This window comes from Bos grunniens, chromosome 10 (assembly GCF_055505025.1).
Source record: "Bos grunniens cultivar Pamir isolate PY7600 chromosome 10, Bosgru_T2T1.0, whole genome shotgun sequence".
Lineage (NCBI taxonomy): Eukaryota > Metazoa > Chordata > Mammalia > Artiodactyla > Bovidae > Bos > Bos grunniens.
The window spans coordinates 90589195-90609608 of record NC_141174.1 but is presented as its reverse complement, the minus strand read 5'-3'; the positions used below and the strand labels follow the sequence as shown (position 1 = coordinate 90609608).

At 37.2% G+C, this 20414-nt stretch overlaps 1 protein-coding gene across 7 annotated transcripts in view; it reads left to right on the top strand.

The window, feature by feature from the left end:
- TXNDC16 (thioredoxin domain containing 16) overlaps window positions 1–20414 on the top strand; it is a 93158-nt gene that overhangs the window by 35424 nt on the left and 37320 nt on the right. For all 7 annotated transcript variants that reach the window (XM_086323054.1, XM_086323050.1, XM_086323052.1 and 4 more), the window contains 5 exons: window positions 2832–2922; window positions 8446–8596; window positions 13541–13707; window positions 14086–14146; window positions 18442–18559. In XM_086323054.1, coding sequence (XP_086179180.1) covers window positions 2846–2922; window positions 8446–8596; window positions 13541–13707; window positions 14086–14146; window positions 18442–18559 — 574 coding nt within the window. In that variant the 5' untranslated portion in view covers window positions 2832–2845. The remainder of the gene's footprint in view (window positions 1–2831; window positions 2923–8445; window positions 8597–13540; window positions 13708–14085; window positions 14147–18441; window positions 18560–20414) is intronic.

Below are 20414 nucleotides of genomic sequence, written 5' to 3'. Positions count from 1 at the left end.
GCCATTATGCTTAGCAATATGAAGTTACCCATGCCCTTGATATACATGATTTTTTGTAGAGTGGTAGGGATAAATGCCTGACTAGGGTATAAGAGAATAGGCAGAGAGCAACTGGAGAATGTGACTATGGAGTCTCATACAAGATTTTGCTATTAAGGGAAGGAGGATACGAGGCAGTGGCTGGAGCAGTATGTGGGGTTGAGTGATGAATTTTTTAAGAAGCGTATTTGTATGTTGACACGAAAGATCTTGTGGAAAAAGGAAAATACATTATGGAGAAAAAGGAAGGAAAAATTATTGGAACAACATCTTTGAGTAGACTAGGGTAGATGAAATCTAGTGAATGGGGGAAGGGGTGGCTCTTTGCTGGGAGAGTGGAAAATTCACCTATGGTATTAGGAGAGAAGACAGAATATTGGCTTCAATTTAGTTAAGGGGGCAGATACATACGATGCTGGGAACTTTTGGTTTTACTTAATTGATTCATTTTCTTAATAAAATAGAAATAAAGTGATCAGATAGTGTGAGGAAAGAAGAGATGAACCAGTTGTTTTAGAAGGCCTGAAAACAAAGAATGGCTGTTACGCAGCAGTGGTAGTTGATGTCAGTAATCTGAAGTGAGACCATGGGCGTGGTTATGCTGGCAGGTTCTTGTTTTCTTCCCCCAGTCATATTCATTTTTATGGGTGTAAGTGCAGAATGGGCAAATTGTTTGATTTAACTTGGACTGTGTTTTGGCTAGACAGGCGGGTAAGTGATTATAAAGACTGACCATGGAATTTAAGCTGGACTAGGAGGGATGAGAGGACCTGAGGTGGGTGAAGGACAGTGAAAATGGTAAGACTGTAAATTCAGGAAGGTTAAGGTTATGTACTAGATGAGTGACCCAGAGATGGAAGGGTGTGTGTGTGTGTGTGTGTGTTTATTTTTGGGGGGATGTGCTAGACATTGAAAATTTGGAGGATTTGCAGATTGATGATTACAAGCCTGAAGTGGGACAGTGGCTCTGAGTGGTTAAGGCAGGGCTGAAGAGAAATCACTGGAGTTTCCAGATAAGACCAAGGACTGAAAGGCTAGGATTTTGCAAGGAGAGCCTGACAGTGTGACAGAAGCTAAATTTTTCATGAGATGAGGGGATTAACCCTGGGTGGGGTAGTAGATGACTACAACAAGGCAGAGTGGTGAGTGGAATAATCTGATGAAATGTGATTCCAGTGATAGAAGATTAGGTCAGGGAGGGGAAGATAACTACCTGGAAATGGCAGTGAGAAAAAAAAGGGAAAATAAGATATGGAAATGAAGAAGTTGTCAAAGGAATGCTTTAAGAAAATTTCCCCGAACTGAGGGATTTGAGCCTCCAAATTACAAGGGTTCACTGAATCCCAGCAGATGACACCATCCTTATGGCAGAAGCGAGGAAGAACTAAAGGGCCTCATGATGAAAGTGAAAGAGGAGAGAACATTTGAAAAATGAAGATCATGGCATCTGGTCCCACCACTTCATTGCAAATAGATGGGGAAACAGTGGAAACAGTGAGAGACTTTATTTTTTGGGGCTCCAAAATCACTGCAGATGGTGACTGCAGCCATGAAATTCAAAGACGCTTGCTCCTTGGAAGAAAAACTATGACCAACCTAGATAGCATATTAGAAAGCGTTACTTTGCTGACAAAGGTCCATCTAGTCAAAGCTATAGTTTTTTCCAGTAGTCATGTATGGATGTGAGTTGGACTATAAAGAAAGCTGAGTGCCAAAGAATTGATATTTTTGAACTGTGGTGTTGGAGAAGACTCTTGCAAGTCTCTTGGTCTGCAAGGAAATCCAACCAGTCAATCCTAAAGGAAATCAGTCCTGAATATTCATTGGAAGGACTGATGCTGAAGCTGAAACTCCAATACTTTGGCCACTTGATGTGAAGAACTAACTCATTGGAAAAGACCTTGCTGCTGGGAAAGATTGAAGGCAGGAGGAGAAGGGGACGACAGAGGATGAGATGGTTGGATGGCATCACCGACTCGAGGGACATGATTTTGAGCAAGCTCCAGGAGTTGGTGATGGACAGGGAAGCCTGGTGTGCTGCAATCCATGGAGTCACAAAGAGTCAGACACGACTGAGCAACTGAACTGAACTGAACAATATGAAAACTGACTATTGATCTAATAAAAACCAGAACTATATTGGGCAAATTGAGGGGATAGAATTGTGTACATTTGTGGAATGAGGTTTCAGAAAAGAGAGCTATTTATCATCTTTCATAGTGGGAAGTCAGTAGATAATACTAACACACACAAATAAACAGGAAATAAGAGTGTAAGAGTGTCATTTAGGGATTTGGAGGTAAATACCTAAAGAAAGAGTGAGAAAGTTGGAAGTAGTTGTCCCTTGGAAATTGGAAATGGGGTCAAGGGTAGAGGAACTGTTAATTTTAAAAATATACCTTATAGAATTGTCTCTTTTTAGATAAGAATAAGTTTGATTAAAAAAATAAGCCATAAATAGCATACAGACATATTCATATATAAAATATAACATATAAAAGTTGTGTGGTGAATTCATACTCTCTGCCCTACTACTGGGAAAAAAATATCACATATTTGTTGTATATCTTCAAGTATAACTCATTTTTAACTCCCTCTTAGTTCTGCTCTTACCTTGACTTGACTAGAACAGACTTTTTATAACTTCTTTAACTGCCTGCATTTTCCCAACTGGGATCCCTACAAAAGATTTTTCTTTAAACATAGTAGAGCATAAAAGGGTGTAGGAAAGTATTCAAATAGAATCACACAAACTAACCTCTCCTCCCTCTCACCTCCCCTCTCTTTTTTAGAGCACAGAGCTGTCATGGAAGCTGCTTTTGTATATGGGACCACATACCAATTTGTCTTAACCACGGAAATTGCCGTTTTGGAAAGTATTGGGTATGTATAAGACACATAAGTAAACTATTTTAAGTTTCACCTATTTCACATTACGTTTTCAGCATTTCTGTCGTACTCTCACAGCGTGGACTAATCTGACAGGAATCGTAAGCAGATGTGAATATATAAATGAAACCTGAAATCTTCTTCATTACTATCATGTGAAAGTGAAAGTTTCTCAGTTGTGTCCGACACTTTGTGACCCCATGGACTATACAGTCCATGGACTTCTCTAGGCCAGAATACTGAAGTGGGTAGCCTTTCCCTTCTCCAGGGGATCTTCCCAACCCAGGGATTGAACCCAGGTCTCCTGCATTGCAGGCAGTTTCTTTACCAGCTGACCCACAAGGGCTGTACTAAAATGAGCTTGAAGATACAGAAGTGATGTTAAACTAAGGTGAACCAAGACAATATGGATAAGCCACAGATGTGATCCCTTGAGTGGTCATGTGTTTAGAAATATATCTACCCCAGTAATCAGCTAGGGGATCAAATAACAGCTTTTATGACTAAGCTCTAGAGATTCTTTGAGAGTTCCATCAGTTACTATACCAGAAAAATCTTAAATATATTTGAGTACAATTTTGAACAGATGTTTTCTAAATGTTTAATTTTCTTGTCTAGTTTCTAGCTTATAGTTGTAGGTAGAGACCTTCTTTGGACTCTTTTTGGCTGGGCAACCTAGGGGTAAAGTTTTTCTTCCATTTAGTATATAGGAACACCAGTGCATTTGAATGACTTTTAAGTTCGGCTTCAAGATATTATTCAAGAAAATTAATCCAAAGCAAGGCAAAAGGGTGATTGTGTGACCCTTTTAAAACCATGCAAGAGTTTTTAATGAGTCCTCTTGCTCACCGCTCAGAAAATAGTGACTATTTGTTAAACTATACACAATTAAATCCCAGATATTTTACAGTTTGGTAAATTTGGATGTTAGTGCATAGAAAACTGATAAAGTGAAATGATTTTTTTGGGGGGGGGTTGTTGGGAGTGCATAGGCAAAGAATGTAGTACTTGCAAAGAAAATTTATTGCTCTGTACAATATCAACCAACATTCCTTTTCCCCTCTTCTTTGTATTCAACTGCCATTCTGCTAGTTCCCTCATTGAGTTAAAGAAAACTTCGATGCATGTTTACTATTTGTATAAGAATTAATATTCTTAACAATTTGAGAAACATGCTGGCAGTATAAAGCTCTATGATATGTAGTCACTGCATCTCAAGATACAATGAGCAGTAGTTTAGACAGCCTCTTTGCTACTGCCAGAGTAGACTGCCAGATTTCCATCTTGGGATGGGGGAACCCGGCTGTTCTCAGTCCCATGGTGATTCTGGGGTAGCCCCACAGTTTCTCTGAGGATTGTTTGTACTTTCTCTTCTGTTATCATCTTCTTTATTTTTCTGCTAATGAATAATTGCTAATAACAGTGACATGCTTCAAATATAGAGCGTTGGATATTTACTGGCAAGGTATGGGTCCTCTCATTTGTCTTACAAATCTGTTCAGCAAGACCAGACTATATGATGATCAATGACTAAACATGGTAGTGTTCTGGAAAGATTTTTGCTTGTCTCCATTTTTAAAATGAGAATTAAAAACACAGTTATTCTGTTTTTCATAAATTTGTTAGTATATGACACATTGGAGAGGTTTATTCATGGCTAACAAAGTGGTGAGGAGTCATACTTGGCCCCGATGTGGTAAGGAAGGACTGTGGATTCAGAATATGTAGTCAGTGGCTCAGATGGTAAAGAATTTGCCTGCAATGCGGGAGACCTTGGTTCAATTCCTGGGTTGGGAAGATCCTCTGGAGGAGAGCATGGCAACCCACTCCAGTATTCTTGCCTGAAGAATCCTCATGAACAGAGGAGCTTGGTGGGCTACAGTCCATGGGTTCACAAAGACTCGGACACGGCTGAGCAACTAAGCATATGACATCACTTCTAGATGAAGTAGTTAACTGACTTTGAGTTGTCACCTAATGGAGGAGAAGTGTTAGTCACTAAGTCATTTCCAAATCTTTGTGAACCCATGGACTGTAGCCTGCTGGCTCCTCTGCCCATGGGTTTTCCCAGACAAGAATACTGGAATAGGTTACCATTCCTTTCTCCAGGAATCTTCCCAACCCAGTGATCGAACCTAGGTCTCCTGCATTGCAGGCGGATTCTTTACCATCTGAGCCACCAGGGAAGCCCCACCACTTAATGGAGGAGAGATGAATGTATGTTTTCTTCCATCTGTTTTTTTTATTTCTTCTTTGCTTTGTTCATTCTCTCATTCAACAATTATCTATTGAATGCTGTCTATGTTCTAGGTACTGTTCTTCTTGCAGGGTGATAACTTTGGATAATCTTGTATATTAATAGTTATGTTGGACCTGAGTATGTTTGAAATGGTTAAGAAGGGTATGTGTGCTCTGGAATGACCTATGTGAGAAAAGAAGAGGATGTATGTTTATGTATAACTGATACACTTTGCTGTACACCTGAAACTAACACAACATTGTAAGTCAACAAAACTCCAATAACAATTTTTTTTTAATGGTAAGAAAAGAAAAGGGTATATATGATGGGTAGTAAAAGAGGTAGCATTCTGTAGAGACACATGTACTTTCTGCTACCTCCCCATATTCCCTTCTTAAAGTATCTGTGTATAGGCCAAGAAGGGTGTTACCCCTACTTCATACTTATCACAGTCTGTTAAGTTAGAGGTGGCCACCTGACCTAGAGTCAACCAATCCATGGGCTTACCTGAGCAAAAGAGATGTCTTCTTCTAGGAACTTGGAATTGAACATGGGAGAAACTGGATTATACAGCACTTTAACTGTCTTGCTTACTTGCCGGGGACCAGCCCCGGCTGATCCAGGGAATTCGAAGCGGGGACGGCGTTGGCGAGGATCAGGAAACAACTGCTTAATTAAACGTTTATTAAGGATATAAAGAGTGGAGAAATAAAGATAGCTCAGCGAAGAAATTCAGTGAAGAAAAGAGGCTGAAATAAGGATAGCTCAGTAGGAAAATTCAGTGAAGAAAAGAGGCTGAATAATTCAGCCAGAAGGTAAGAGAAAGAACGACATGGGGAGACCAAGTTTCAGTGAACAAGGCCCGCACTTTATTTTCCAAAGTAGTTTTTATACCTTAAGTTATGCATAGAGGATAATGGGGGAAGGGGTAGAGTCCTGCAGTAAGCCAGGCTTTCTTCCTGCAAACTTATCATATGCAAAAGCTTAGGTGATTTGCATCATCTTCTGGCCCAGAGGCCTGTTAACATTTTAAGAAACTTATTTTTCTCTAAAGGTGATTATTCTAAAGTCAGGCGCCAGCCTCCAAAAAGCATTAGATAAAGTTGCATTCTTACAGAGCAAAGGTGTGGTGGGCTATAACAAGAAAAAGAATTAACTCAAGGGTCCCAGGTTACAAACATTAAAGCTACTACTTACACCAATTATATTAATCAATACACTGCCAGGGACACAGCAGGTAAGGGATATGGAAACTTAGCAGCAAACATTGGCCTAACAAGTGAAAATCCCTTCACCAATACAATTTCTAATCAATCTTTTAACTACTCAAAAGAATCTGTGTTTAGACAGTTTAGAACATCTCCTGCCTCTCACAGTTGGGAGGCTCTGAACAATCACATGTGGCTAGAAAAACCTATTCAGGCAGGCTAGAGGATTTCTAAAGGAGTTTGTAGGTTGAAACACTGTCACACCCAGGAATTATTAACTGGAGCTGTAAGCTAACTCTTTTTTCAAAGAGGTAGTGGGGGACAGCCCCCTGTAAAGTCAGAGGTGTAGGTGAAAGCACAAAGCAGAAAGTAGGCAGACTCTGGTTTTGGGGGTAGATGGAGGACTCCTGAGGCTCGATCCGATCCCGCCTTTGCGTATGCCGAGCCTCCTTTCTCATGACCTTTGTCATGGGCAGAGTTCCTCACGCTGGCTCCCGGCAGTGATAGAATTCCAGTTGAGCTATTCCAGATCCTGAAAGATGATGCTGTGGAAAGTGCTGCACTCAATATGCAATATGCACTCAATATGCAATATGCCGGCTCCCGGCACTTACTGAATGTTTTGCCCATGTAGAAGTAAAGCAGAAAGAGTGGGGAGCTAAAAAGTGTTAACGCAAAATGAAGGACCCTGAACTCTTGCTGTTCAGATCTGTGCATTTGTTCTCTGATCTAATTACTTGAATTTTCCTTGTATTCTGTGAGATACCCTTCTAAACTAGTAAGTTCCCCCTACCCCCACTTTTTTGGTTTCTGTTACCTACAACCAGATGATCTCTGATTAGATAACTTTCTAACATAATTTTATTATTTCATAAATTATGGTATGTAGTCCAGCCTAGCTGGGTCATCTTGCTCTCAACACTTCCCATTCAGTAATATGTGACTGTTTATGGTTTCCCTCCAAAAAGTTATGTACTTTGATTGGGGCCTTGGCTATATTGTTCCTGTTGTCTGAAATACTCCTTAGTCTTATCTTCTTGGAGAAGTCATTCTCTTACTGTTTTTAATCTCTATGATGATCTTCCTTTCCCTTTGCTTCCTTCTCTTCCCTGGCTTGAGCAGAATGAAATGTTTCTTTGTTTCTCATAGCACCCTGTATATTATAGTACTTATGAACCACGTTTTTTTTTTTTTTTAACTAAATATATGTCCTTTAGCCCTTGCCCCTCAAGGATTTGAAATATCTTATTCATCTTAGTCTTTTATATTTAGCACAGGGCCTAACATAGTAGGCATTAAGTAATCTTTGAGTGATCATTTCTTTATTCATTGAATCTATTAGATATTGCTTTGTAATGAAATTTAAAGTCAGTGAATCTTGGCACTCAGTTGAAACATGTGTCAATAATTAAAATAACATTGTAGAAATAAAAATTTGCAGTATTTTGCCAGACTGTACTAATGCCATATGGAGATTTATAAAATGTTATTTTAATTTTGGCAAACCTTACTTACTATAAGTTTATCTTTGAATTTTCATTTTGAAGGGAATGCCAAAACTCAAATTATAAGCCGCATTTGCTGGGTTTTCTAATATTTCAGACACAAACTCACTAACTCTCAGAAAGTGTCACATGGTGTCTATCTTAAGGCATGTTTTGGCTGAAGTTTATTCAAAACAGATTTGGGTTTAAACCTAGAAGATTTGTGTTACAAAGCTTTATTTAGCATAGCTGTAGAAAAGAAACTATATTTTAAGGTAATCTCATTGTCCTCAAGGTGACAGTCTTTTATTTAAAAATAATTGTATAGACCTGTCTCTAACCTAATTTAAAAGTTACCATATGAAACAGTTCAGGAAAAAAAATTGTTTATACATCTCAAAAATTCCTTTTATTCTCTTTTTTTGCTTTGGTCCACTTAATTTTGTTATACTGTTTTAGGCTTTTACCAAAACAGTAATCCAATAGCATGAGACTTAGGACAAAGAGATTTATTATGTCTTTCTGCATAGTAGAAGAATCACACATTGAACTTCAAGTTGGTCTGTCTCTCATTTTTAATTTGCAGCCCTGAGGATATAGAATATCCACATCTCTACTTTTTTTACTGTAAACAAGTCTTGGACTTGACCCAGCCATGTAGGAGAATACTGATGAAACAGTCACTGACTACACTGAACATTCATCGATTTATTAAGACAATGGAAGCACCTCTGCTGGTATGTGTCTTATTTAAATACGTTAGATAATTCGTATGTAAAATTTATTGTTTTGATTCATAGATATGCATTTAACTTAAATGAGCTATATCTTTTCCCCTTGAACGTATTTATTTCATGTAGGCAGATTTAGGAGTAGTACCTTATTACAGGTAGATTAGAGGATAAACTGTGTATTCATAAAATGGTATTTTAATGCCTTGAAGTGTTATTGTTTTGAACAACCCAATATAGCATTGTGTAATTATAATGATAGTTATAATAAACTGTGGAATTATTCTGTGGTAGTTATAATGAACTGTGACCATTCTAAGATCACAAAGATTACATCATGGGCTAAGAAAAGACCTCTTTTGTGAATGTTTTGATTCCTGTTTTAAAAGTTTATAAATATTTGCATTATAGAATTTTTGGTGTCTCACTTTCCTTAGTGTCAGACTGAAAGACTCTTAGACTCAGTAGCTGATCAACTGACTTCTCTCTGGAAGTTTAAAGGGTTGTCCTGAGCATATGTAAAACCTTCAATAGGCCTTCTCACTCATCATATCCTTTTTACATAAAAGTTGTGCATATGTGCTATAAATAATTCAAACAGTGCAGCAAAGTATAAAAAATGAAAAATTTTAAAGCCACCAATTCCCGTCATTCAGAAATGAACTGTTAGCTGCAACCAGTCATCTCTGCATCCACATAGATACACACAGACAGAGGGATGAATGGATTCATGGGCGCTTTATAGTAAGAAGCATCAGATTTAACCTTATTTGAATTTACTAGAAGAAAAAGAAACTGATAAGAAACTAGAGGAATTATGGAACTTTTGAGAAATTGTTTCATCATTAGAAGGCTGTTTAGGAAATACTGTCTTAAATGTTGAAACGATTATGGAAAACACTGAGAAGTGAAAATTATTATTTTAAGAAAACTGCTTGTTTTCATTTTAGATAATATTGATTTACTCCTCGGTGTAAAAGATGAGAATATTAACTTCATATATTTATTTCCATCTCAGTTTCTCTTTACCCTCCAGATTTTTGTTTTGTGTTATTTTACATTGTAAAGGTTATAATATTTATATTGTGTTCTATAGCCCTGCTTTCATATTTAAATAGATTCAGAGCTCATCAGTCCCAGTTCTACTGGCTTCATTCCTGAGTTCTTTATTCTGGTCAGTTGTTATTGGGTTAGATTTTGACTTCAAGCAACTAAGAAAAAACAAAACAGTATATAGGTCTTTTTCCTTTCTGTTCACATGGGAGAGGGAAATATCTATCTTAGGTCCTTTGGGAGAAGATCCTCTGATTTTGGTTTGATCTTCCACCTCCCCACAAAGCCCTCAAAAGTTCATTGTACAATTCTTCATCATTTCTCTCCATCCTCATTTCCTTTTCTTCCAGTGTTGGGATATTAAGAATTCTCAGGATTTGTCTACTCACCAGTCAACGTTATCTATAAACATTAATAAAAATGGAAGCTGGGATTCAGAGTTTTTGATAAACTTCGGATGCATGATCATTGCAATTATATGCATTGTTTCACTTCTAAACATATGAAAATAGATGCAGGTTGGAGAATCTGTGTTTGTGTGTTAAGCAGATAGGGTTCCTGGACATTTAACTGTTGTAGATACATAGCACAGCTGCATCTTATTATCATGACAGGCTCATTGTCGAAACCCAGCAACTTGGCTGTGACATTAAGCCTGAGGATAAATCATGTGAAAAGAAATTGAGGCCCCTAGCCCACAGCTCCGGAGAAGGCGATGGCACCCTACTCCAGTACTCTTGTCTGGAAAATCCCATGGACGGAGGAGCCTGGTGGGCTAGGTCCATGGGGTTGCTAAGAGTCAGACACGACTGAGTGACTTCACTTTCACTTTTCACTTTCATGCATTGGAGAAGGAAATGGCAACCCACTCCAGTGTTCTTGCCTGGAGAATCCCAGGGACGGGGGAGCCTGGTGGGCTGCTGTCTATGGGGTCGCACAGAGTCGGACACGACTGATGCGACTTAGCAGCAGCAGCAGCAGCAGCCCACAGCTCTGACTGAGCTCATACTGGTCAACAATAGCTTGCTAACTAGTAAATGAGCCATTTTTAAAGTGGAACCTTCACCCCCCAGTCAAAATGCCCCACAAATGCAACGTGGGCCAGAGATGAGTTTGTAGACATACGGACAACAGAAATGATTCTTTTATTTTAAGCCATTAAGTTTTGGGGTGCTTTGCTACATACACAATGATAGAGGCTCAGAACACACCCTCAATCTGTTTCTATGGCGTTAACTACTCTTAATTTTTAAATCTGAATTTTCAGGTCAGATTTTTCTTTGAAGTTCCTGTCCCTTATATTTAACTACTAATTAGATGTCTCTCTCCTAAGCTCTATGTGTCTGACATTAACGTGTTGTCTTTTATCATCTGTTCTTGCTCCATTATCTTGGTTAATTTACTGTCCAGTCACTCATGGCAGAAGCCTAGAAAATCATTCTCAATTCCTGCATCTCTCTGCATCTGATTTTAGATCTGAAATATCTTCTTGAATTCTTCATTCTAACAGCCAGTGCTTTAATCCAGGTTCAAACAATCCAGGTTTGAATGTTGAGTCTCTTGAACTAGTCCCTCAATTTTATTACCTTCCTCTCTCTTGTGTACTACTTTAGTAATAAGAATTGACCTGGTCTATATTCCTATATTTCCCTCTCTTTAAGTTCATACTCCCTGTTGCTTGCATAGTAATATATTTTAAACACACATATATGATCTTGTTCTGGTAATTTTTGCAGTTCCTAAATGGCTTCAATTATTTACAGAATGAAGGCCTACTTTCTTAGGAGGATATACATGGTTTTTAATGATCTGGTCCTTTGCCAATTCTCCAGCCTTACTTGTCTGTTCCCGTTTTTACTTTTTAATATTGAATTGCTTATGGTTCTCCAAATACTCAAAGAAGAAACCAGGCTTTTCTGTTCCTTCAGGCTGTTATACCCATCCAGGTCTTGACAATTCAGTTCTGTGTGGTTGTGAGGCTGAGGTTTCTACCTTCTCACTAGCTTATGGCTGGTGTTGCTCTTAGCTCCTATGGTCTGTTCTCAGATTCTGGCCACGTGGCCCTCTCAAAAAACATTGGAAGTTTCTCCTTCAAAGCCAGCAGACAATCTTGCTCCATTGTGCTGTGACAGTCTTACATGGTATAATCTAATCAAGGGAATGACTATGCTGTGAGTACCACCCCGGCTCAAGGAATTAGGATTATACAAAATGTGTACACCGGGAATTTTGGGAGTCATTTTAGAATTATGTCTACCGTAGCTAAATACAGATTTCTCTCTGGAAAATTTAAAGATTAGAAAAATGATTTTCTATTATTAGACAATTTGCAAGAAAGCATCTTTCTGTGTATCTGCTTTTATCCCCTATGCTGGTTTTACTCAGTGGGCTCTTTCAATCTGGCAGCTTGTGCTCCTTTAGTTGTGGGAAATTTCTGTGTTTATTTCAGTGATGTTTTATTCTCTTCTGTTTTCTCCCTTCTCTCTTTCTGGGACTCCTGTTTGAATGTTGAGTCTCTTGAACTAGTCCCTCAATTTTATTATCTTTTCTATTTTCCAGCTGTCTTTGCCATACTTTCTGGCAGATTTATTCAACTTTAGTTTTCATTTTTTGTGGATATAGTATCTTCTCATCTTTTTGAGCTTATCGGTGGTGGTTTTCTGAACCTTTCTTCTTCCTGAATAATCTGTTTCCTCCATGTTACTTGTTTTTCTGTTTGTTCTGGTCTTTCATGTTGGAGGCTTTCCTCAAATGCTTATTACTCCTTGTTTGTGATTTAGAATATGAAACTAAAGAAGTTGGCTGGAAATTCTGAGACTATGGATCAGACTTGTTAACTTTGGGCTCCATAGGGTGGTTGGACCTGGGCAGCGTTTTGGTGAACCACAATGTCAGTAGCTTTAGGCTTTAACTTGTGGTTGTTCAAGATCCCCAGAGAAAGATCTTCCAGTTTTCTGCTGAAATACAGAAGTCTAGCTTCTAGCTACCAGAAACTGAGTGGGGAGGGGACAGAATGAGTCTCAGCATTTGGTTGCTCAGTCCCTCTGCTTTGAGCATGGTATTCACACTCAGCTGTTCCTGCAGTCCCCCCAGATTTCTTCTGGTGTGATGCAGGGGTAGTTGCCTAAGCTCATGGAGTGAGGGAAGAGGATCTAGAGATCTAGCTGCTTCTCCAAAGGTTTTGTCTGTTCTTTCTTACTCTAGAGCCTTCTTGCCATCATTCCCCTTCTGCTCCTTCTTTCCCTGTTCCAGAGGCTCCAGGCACTGACAGTTCCTGAGCAGTTTTAGGATTCTGCAGTTAAAGTGAAATTGTTTCTTACCCTTTCCTCTCACGGCTTAGGATTTTGTTGTTCTCTAGCTTCTAAGACTTTGCTGCCTTTACTCTTTTCCCTTCTTCACGTGTGTATGTTCATCTGTTTTGAAAAATCCTACTGCTGAAGTTGTCCTGGGATTTCTGAAAGGAGTGAAGTTAGATGTGTGTTCAAGCTGCTGTCAGCTCAGATGTTCCTCATTGTTCTGTAAGATGTCATTATATATGTTAAATTCTTATATGGAAGAATTTGTTATGTGTTTCGTTTTTGTTTCAAATCTCTTTCTCTTTATTCAGCAGCACCACAGTTTTATTTATTGCTTTTTTTGGTTTCTCTATGATATCCTTATTCTTTTTGGTTGTAAATATCTGTATAACTACTTGTAGAATTTGTTAGTTTCATATGTTAGTTTAAATTATATAGGTTCATGGGAGCATGAAACTTAGAAAACCATGAGACCGTTTTTGTAAATTGTGGATTTATTTCACAGACTTGTTTTTTCACTTATTATTAGCAGGGTTTAAATCCAAATGTTGGAACGTTATTATCACATAGTGAAGACGTTTTGTTCTTTTTCTAAATGAAGACTGAAGTTGCTGGAGATCCTACACAAGTTTCAACTGTTCATCTACAACTAGGATTACCACTGGTTTTTATTGTTGGTCAACAAGCTACTTATGAAGCTGATAGAACAACTGCAGAATGGGTTGCTTGGCGTCTTCTGGGAAAAGCTGGAGTTCTACTTTTGTTAAGGTATTTTAAACATGGAATAGTAACTGTTCTCTCTTTAGCAGGACACTAGTATTTTTCTTGGTAATGTGTTCACTGGTAAATAAATTCAAATCTCTAATAGATTCTAATATAGTTAGAGCCAGTTGCTGAGTTGAAGTCTTTAATTATCAGCTTGATTAATATTTAGACCTTTAAACTTTACTAAATGAAGTTGTAGATTAAGATAGAGTATAGAAAACCTGGTCTGTATTTACATGAAAAATTTCTCAGACTCACTAAATTGTAATCTTTTTTCATAAACATTTTTAGTATAAAATTTTCAGTTCAATTTTAGATTGACCTCCTGGATATTATTCCTGAGATTGGCAACATATAACATTTATTTCCATTTTGATAAAGGGACTCTTTGGAAGTGGACATTCCTCACGATACTAATGTTATCATCAGAAGAGCAGAAGAGGTTGGTCATTTTCTATATTGGTCGATAACGTGTGCTTATTTAAAAGAGGTTAATACACATGGTCCTAAAGTAACATATGCTTATTACAGGAAAATTCTATGAATTGGCACTATTCAGAGATAACTGTTAACATTTTCAACTGTTGTGTGTTATTTTCATTTGTTAATCTCTTTTTCCGTGTGTGTTTGTATATTTATATAAATATATGTGTATCTGATGCTGCTGCTGCGCTAAGTCACTTCAGTCGTGTCTGACTCTGTGCGACTCCAGAGATGGCAGCCCACCAGGCTCCCCCATCCTGGGATTCTCCAGGCAAGAACACTGGAGTGTGTTGCTGTTTCCTTCTCCAATACATGAAAGTGAAAAGTGAAAGTGAAGTCGCTCAGTTGTGTCTGACTCTTAGCAACCCCATGGACTGCAGCCCACCAGGCTCCTCCGTCCATGGGATTTGCCAGGCAAGAGTACTGGCGTGGGGTGCCATTGCCTTCTCCAATATGTATATCCACATATGCATATTTTAAAAGAAATTTAGGTTCATGCTGTATTCATCCCACCTTTCACATACAGTTGTATTTCATTACTTGGTATTGTGCTGTGATGCCTGCCTTTAAACACTGTTTTGGACATCACTGATTTATTTCCCTTTGCTAAATTTCTGGAAGTAAATTTTGTTAAATGAGATTTTTCTTTTTTCAGAGCTCGGGCCTTAACCACTTTAATTAATCTTTTTTGTGATTTAAAAATTTTATAGATTATATTTCATTTAAACTTACTATAAACTATTGGCTGTATTCCTTATGCTGTACAATATATCCTTGTGAATTATTTATTTTATTCATGATAGTTTTTACCTCTTAATCCCCTCCCCCATTCCCTCTTTCTACTGGTAACCATTGGTTTGTACTCTATGTCTGTGAGTCTGTTTCTGTTTTGTTATATTCATTAATTTGTTTTATGGTTTAAATTCCACATATAAGTGATAACGTACAGCATTTGTCTTTTTCTGCCTGACTTATTTCGTTGAGCATGATATCATCCAGGTCCATCTATGTTATTGGAAATGACAAAATTTCATTCGTTTTTTATGGCAGAGCGATATTTCATTGCATATGTATGCCACATCTTTACCCACTTGTCTGTTCATAGGCACTTAGGTTGCTTCCATATCGGCTACTGTAAATAATGCTACTATGAAGCCTGGAGTGCATGTATCTTTTCAGATTAGGGTTTTTGTTTTCTTTGGATTCTACTGATTTACTTTTCATGTGTGAAGTTAATTGACTTTCATATTTTTTTTTCTGAATGTGATTTTTCTTTCTTTTCTCCCATGGAAAGGCATTTTATTTTAAATATAGCAGTGTGTACATGTTAATGGGAATTTTAAAGACTTTTAAAATACACAGTCAAATTTCCTTCCAGAAATATTATTTTACCAGAAGGATTTAGAATTCCTTGTTCTTTATATATCTTTGCCAGTACTGAGTAGTAATCTTTAAAAAAAATTATTTCTATACACAAAAAAACTTTCCATATTAATTTGCATGTCTTTGATAACTTTGACTAGTGAGATCACCTGTATTTCCTTTGTAAATTTCTTAAATTTTTGAATTTTTTAAATTCTTAAAAATTTCCCAAAATTTTTCTTAATTAAGAACTCTTTGGAATATCTTCTAAATATTTTAAACATATGCTAAAAAATTGTTGATATGTTTACAAATGGTCAGATAGTTTAAACTTAAATTCTCTTGCATAAGTCTATGGTATGACTACTGGATTCAGTTATCAAGATTGCTGGGAGAAATATCAATGACCTCAGATATGCAGATGACACCACCCTTATGGCAGAAAGTGAAGAGGAACTAAAAAAGAGCCTCTTGATGAAAGTGAAAGAGGAGAGTGAAAAAGTGGGCTTAAAACTCAACATTCAAAAAACTAAGATCATGGTATCTGGTCCCATCACTCCATGGCAAATAGATGGGGAAACAATGGAAACAGCGAGAGACTTTATTTTGGGGGGCTCCAAAATCACTGCAGATGCTGACTGCAGCCATGAAATAAAAAGACGCTTGCTCCTTGGAAGAAAAGTTATGACCAACCTAGATAGCATATTAGAAAGCAGAGACATTACTTTGCTGACAAAGGTCCATCTAGTCAAAGCTATGGTTTTCCCAGTAGTCATGTATGGATGTGGGAGTTGGACTATAAAGAAAGCTGAGCGCCGAAGAATTGATGCTTTTGAACTGTGGTGTTGGAGAAGACTCTTGAGTCCCTTGGACTGCAAGGAGATCCAACCAGTCAATCCTAAAGGAAATCAGTCCTGAATATTCATTGGAAGGACTGATGCTGAGCTGAAACTCCAATATTTGGCCACCTGATGCAAAGAACTGACTCATTGGAAAAGACCCTGATGCTGGGAAAGATTGAAGGCAGGAGGAGAAGGGGACAACAGAGGATGAGATGGTTGGATGGCATCACCAACTCGATGGACATGAGTTTGAGTAAACTCTGGGAGTTGGTGATGGACAGGGAAGCCTGGCATGCTGCAGTCCATGCGGTTGCGAAGAGTCGGACACGACTGAACAACTGAACTGAAGTGACTGATGAATACTGAGTTAAAAAGTCAGAAGACTTGACTCCATTGCTGCTAGTTCTGGGCCCAGATAACTGAATTAACTTCTTCCAGCTCAGTTTTCTCATTTGTGAAATAGTTATAAAACCTCTCCTTCTAACTTATAAGAAATTTTATAAGACCAAATAGGAAAATACTTTGAGAACTGTAATATTGTTCAAATATGTGTATTGTGAGGTCATTATGCTTTGCTTTTAGACTAGGTAATGGAAAGAATACTTACTGAAACTATTTTTTTTTTTTTTTTTTTACTATTAGATAAAGGATTCCAAAATAGGACATTACTTTGTTATTGGGAAAAAGGTTTTATAGAAGAATTAAAGTTCATGCTATTTTCCCAGTACATATGAAAGTTATGTTTATACTATACTGTAGTCTGTTAAGTGTGCAATAGCGTTATGTCTAGAAAAATCAATGTATGTAGCTTTAGTTAAAAAATAGTTACTGCTAAAAAATGCTAACCATCATCTGAGCCTCTAGTGAGTTGTAATCTTTTTACTCATGGAGGGCCCTGCCTTGATGCTGATGGCTGCTGAGTGATCAAGGCAGTAGTTGCTGAAGGTTGGGGTAGCTGTGGCAATTTCTTAAAATAAGATAACAATGAAGCTTGCCACATTGATTGACTCTTCCTTTCACAAATGATTTCTCTGTAGTATGCAATGCTACTAGGTAGAATTTTACCCATAGTAGAACTTCTTTCAAAATTGGAGTCAATCCCCTCAGACTCTGCTGCTGCTCTATCAACTAAGTTTTTGTAAGATTCTCAATCTTTTGTTCTCATATCAATGATCTTTAGAACTGCTTCACCAGAAGTAGATTCCATCTCCAGAAACCATTTTCTTTGCTCATCCATAAGAAACAACTCCTCATCCGTGCAAGTTTGATTGTGAGATTGCAGCAGGGATGATTACTGAAATAATCTAGTGGCCTAAAATTTCATGTTTTAAAAAAGTTTTGGTTGAGCCTTAGTGTAAGAAATTTTAATAGAATAATTTCAATGGAATATAATTTGGTATTGTTAAAATACCTGGAGCCAGGTATTATTTTTATGTTTATGGCTAAACAGTCAATTGAACTTTATAGTGGAATTATTTATTTATTTATTTATATTAAATTACTTTTTCCCCCTTCTTTTTGGCCATGCCGCACAACTTGTGAGATCTAAATTCCCCAACCAGGGATTGAACCCAGGCCAGGGCAGTGAAAGCCCCAATCCTAACTGCTAGGCCACCAGGGGCCTCTCTAGTGGACTTATTTTAGATTAAGTATTATTTTGAGTGGTGGTAGTGATTTGGTCACTAAGTCATGTAAAATATCAAAAGAATTTTGGTGCTGTTTGCAATAAAATTGCATATATTTGTATCTTGTATTGAGGTAGGACTTACTGTTACATGTAAAATACTTCAGATTTCAGCAGAGTGTAACTGTGACAAGAAGCAAATGAGGCTTTGCAGTTCCATGTTTTGCCTTCTTTTCTAGTAGTATGCACTATCTTTCTGTAATGCTTAGATACTTTGAATATTTTGGAGTTAATTTCCCATTTTTATTTTTAAATATTAAAATTGAAATTCACAAGTTTAGTTTCATTTTAGTGTCAAACAAGTAAAATATATTAAAATGGTTCATTATATTCTAGTCATATCTTTTAAAATCAATGTATTTCTAGGACACGCAAGTGGAATTTTTGGCGTTAAGTCATATTGATTTAATAGTATTCCATCTGGAAAGTACCATGAACGTTGAGGAAATGGTCAAATATGAAGACATGGCAGAGCTAAACATAGGTAATGTGTTTTTTGATGCTCATGTTCCCCTCCCATTTCTGCCCAGCATCCTTAAGGTCAGTGAAATTTCAGTGAATTAACTTTCACATTCAAGAATATGAAGAGACCTGAAGAAATTTGGAATCACATTTTAGCAAGTTGATTAGGTGAAAAGATACAAGGATGCTCTATTTTGCTTAGTGTGATACCTTTCATTGTTATATATCAGGCTTCTCTCTTTCCACCTGTGCCTTTATCCTCCAGATCAGTTCCTTCAGTGCTACTGGTCTATTCCATGTTTAAAAAGGACCGAGGAGCCACAATATGATATTTATTTTTGTTATTCCTATTAGGGTATGAAATTCTGATGAATATAGTTATATTTGTAGTTGTAAATGAATCCAGTTGTTAACAGTAAAAGGAGTAAACTTTGATAACACTTTTATACTTATTTTTAACGTTATTTTTAATAACGTTAAAAATAATTATTGTTTTAACATTTAAACATTTAACATTAGTATTTTAATGTTAAATTAATTTTACCATAATGTCAAAATAATTTAAATTAATTTTAACAGAATTTTGCCAATTTTGTTTTTCTTTTTATTGTTCTATCACCTATGTTTTGAAGTATTCTATAGTTTTCAAGGCTATTTCCCACACATTATTTACTTTGATTGTTTTCCTCTGAGTTAGTTGAGGTCACCTTCATTGTAGATGAAAAATCTGTGTTTTGGCAGAGTTAAATGATCTGCACAAAGTCACAAATGGCATGTGGAGCATTCTGACTTGAAATTTCATTTGTGACCATTATCATTCCTGATACTTCTTTATAACATATCCTATTCTGAAATTGCTCATTTGCTTTTCTCCCTTCTGTACTGGTCTATTATAAACTTCTAAGGCAGGGATTATGTCTTGTGCATTTACTAAATGCATCCCGTTTAGTAAATTATTGAATTTTTATCATGAGTCCCGTTGAGTAAATACTTTTTATGTAGTCCTGTTGTTATGAGTCCCAGGAAGGAAGGAATTTGCATATTCTTTTCATGAGATCAGTTTATTATGATGATCAAAATCTGTATTATAAATTTAGTAAGGCCTCTGAGCTTTAACTGGTACATGACCAGCCTCATGGTTTGAGCACTGCTCTAGTTTTCTGGTATACAGAGGTTAGAACTGCTGATGATTTAAGCCGGAGTTCTTCTCCATAGCATCATCATTATACAGGCAGGTCTGTGTTCTGGTCTCTTGGTCCTTGCTTTGTTCCTATCATCGTTCATATATTCAAACTTTCAAAGTTACAGGAACCATCCAGGTGTCAGTTTTAACAGGATTCCTGTCCTCAGCGGAAGTTGCCTTTTTCAAAATTTTGTTGCCATGTCTCGTTTTACTTAGTGACTCTGGCTTCAAGATAGCTTGCCCTCTGGTGCTGCCTTCTCGTTTTTTCTCTCTCCTGTCTTTGCTCCTCAGCCCAGTTCTTGTGTTTTGGGGGTGGGGGTGTTTGGTCTTAATTTCCTATGTTTGTAATCCATATTGACTTGTAATATAGTATGATGTTGTGCCCAAATACACAATTGCCCTCTTATTTTCATTCCTTCTCATTAATTAGGAAAAATAGATGAGGTTTGGAAAGAGTTTGTTACCATGAAAAAGTGAAATATAAAGAAAAATGCTCTTCAGAGGAAATGAACACACAGTGAGTCAGAATTAAATGAACTGGGTTCTACAAAAAGAGTATGAAAAACACTTATGTGACTAAAAAGAATATATATACATGTTGATAAGTAGGTGAAATGTAGAGCTGAGGAGTGAATATATTTATAAACTTAAGTGGCTTATTAAGAGAATGGGAAAGCAGAAAGGTGTTAGAACA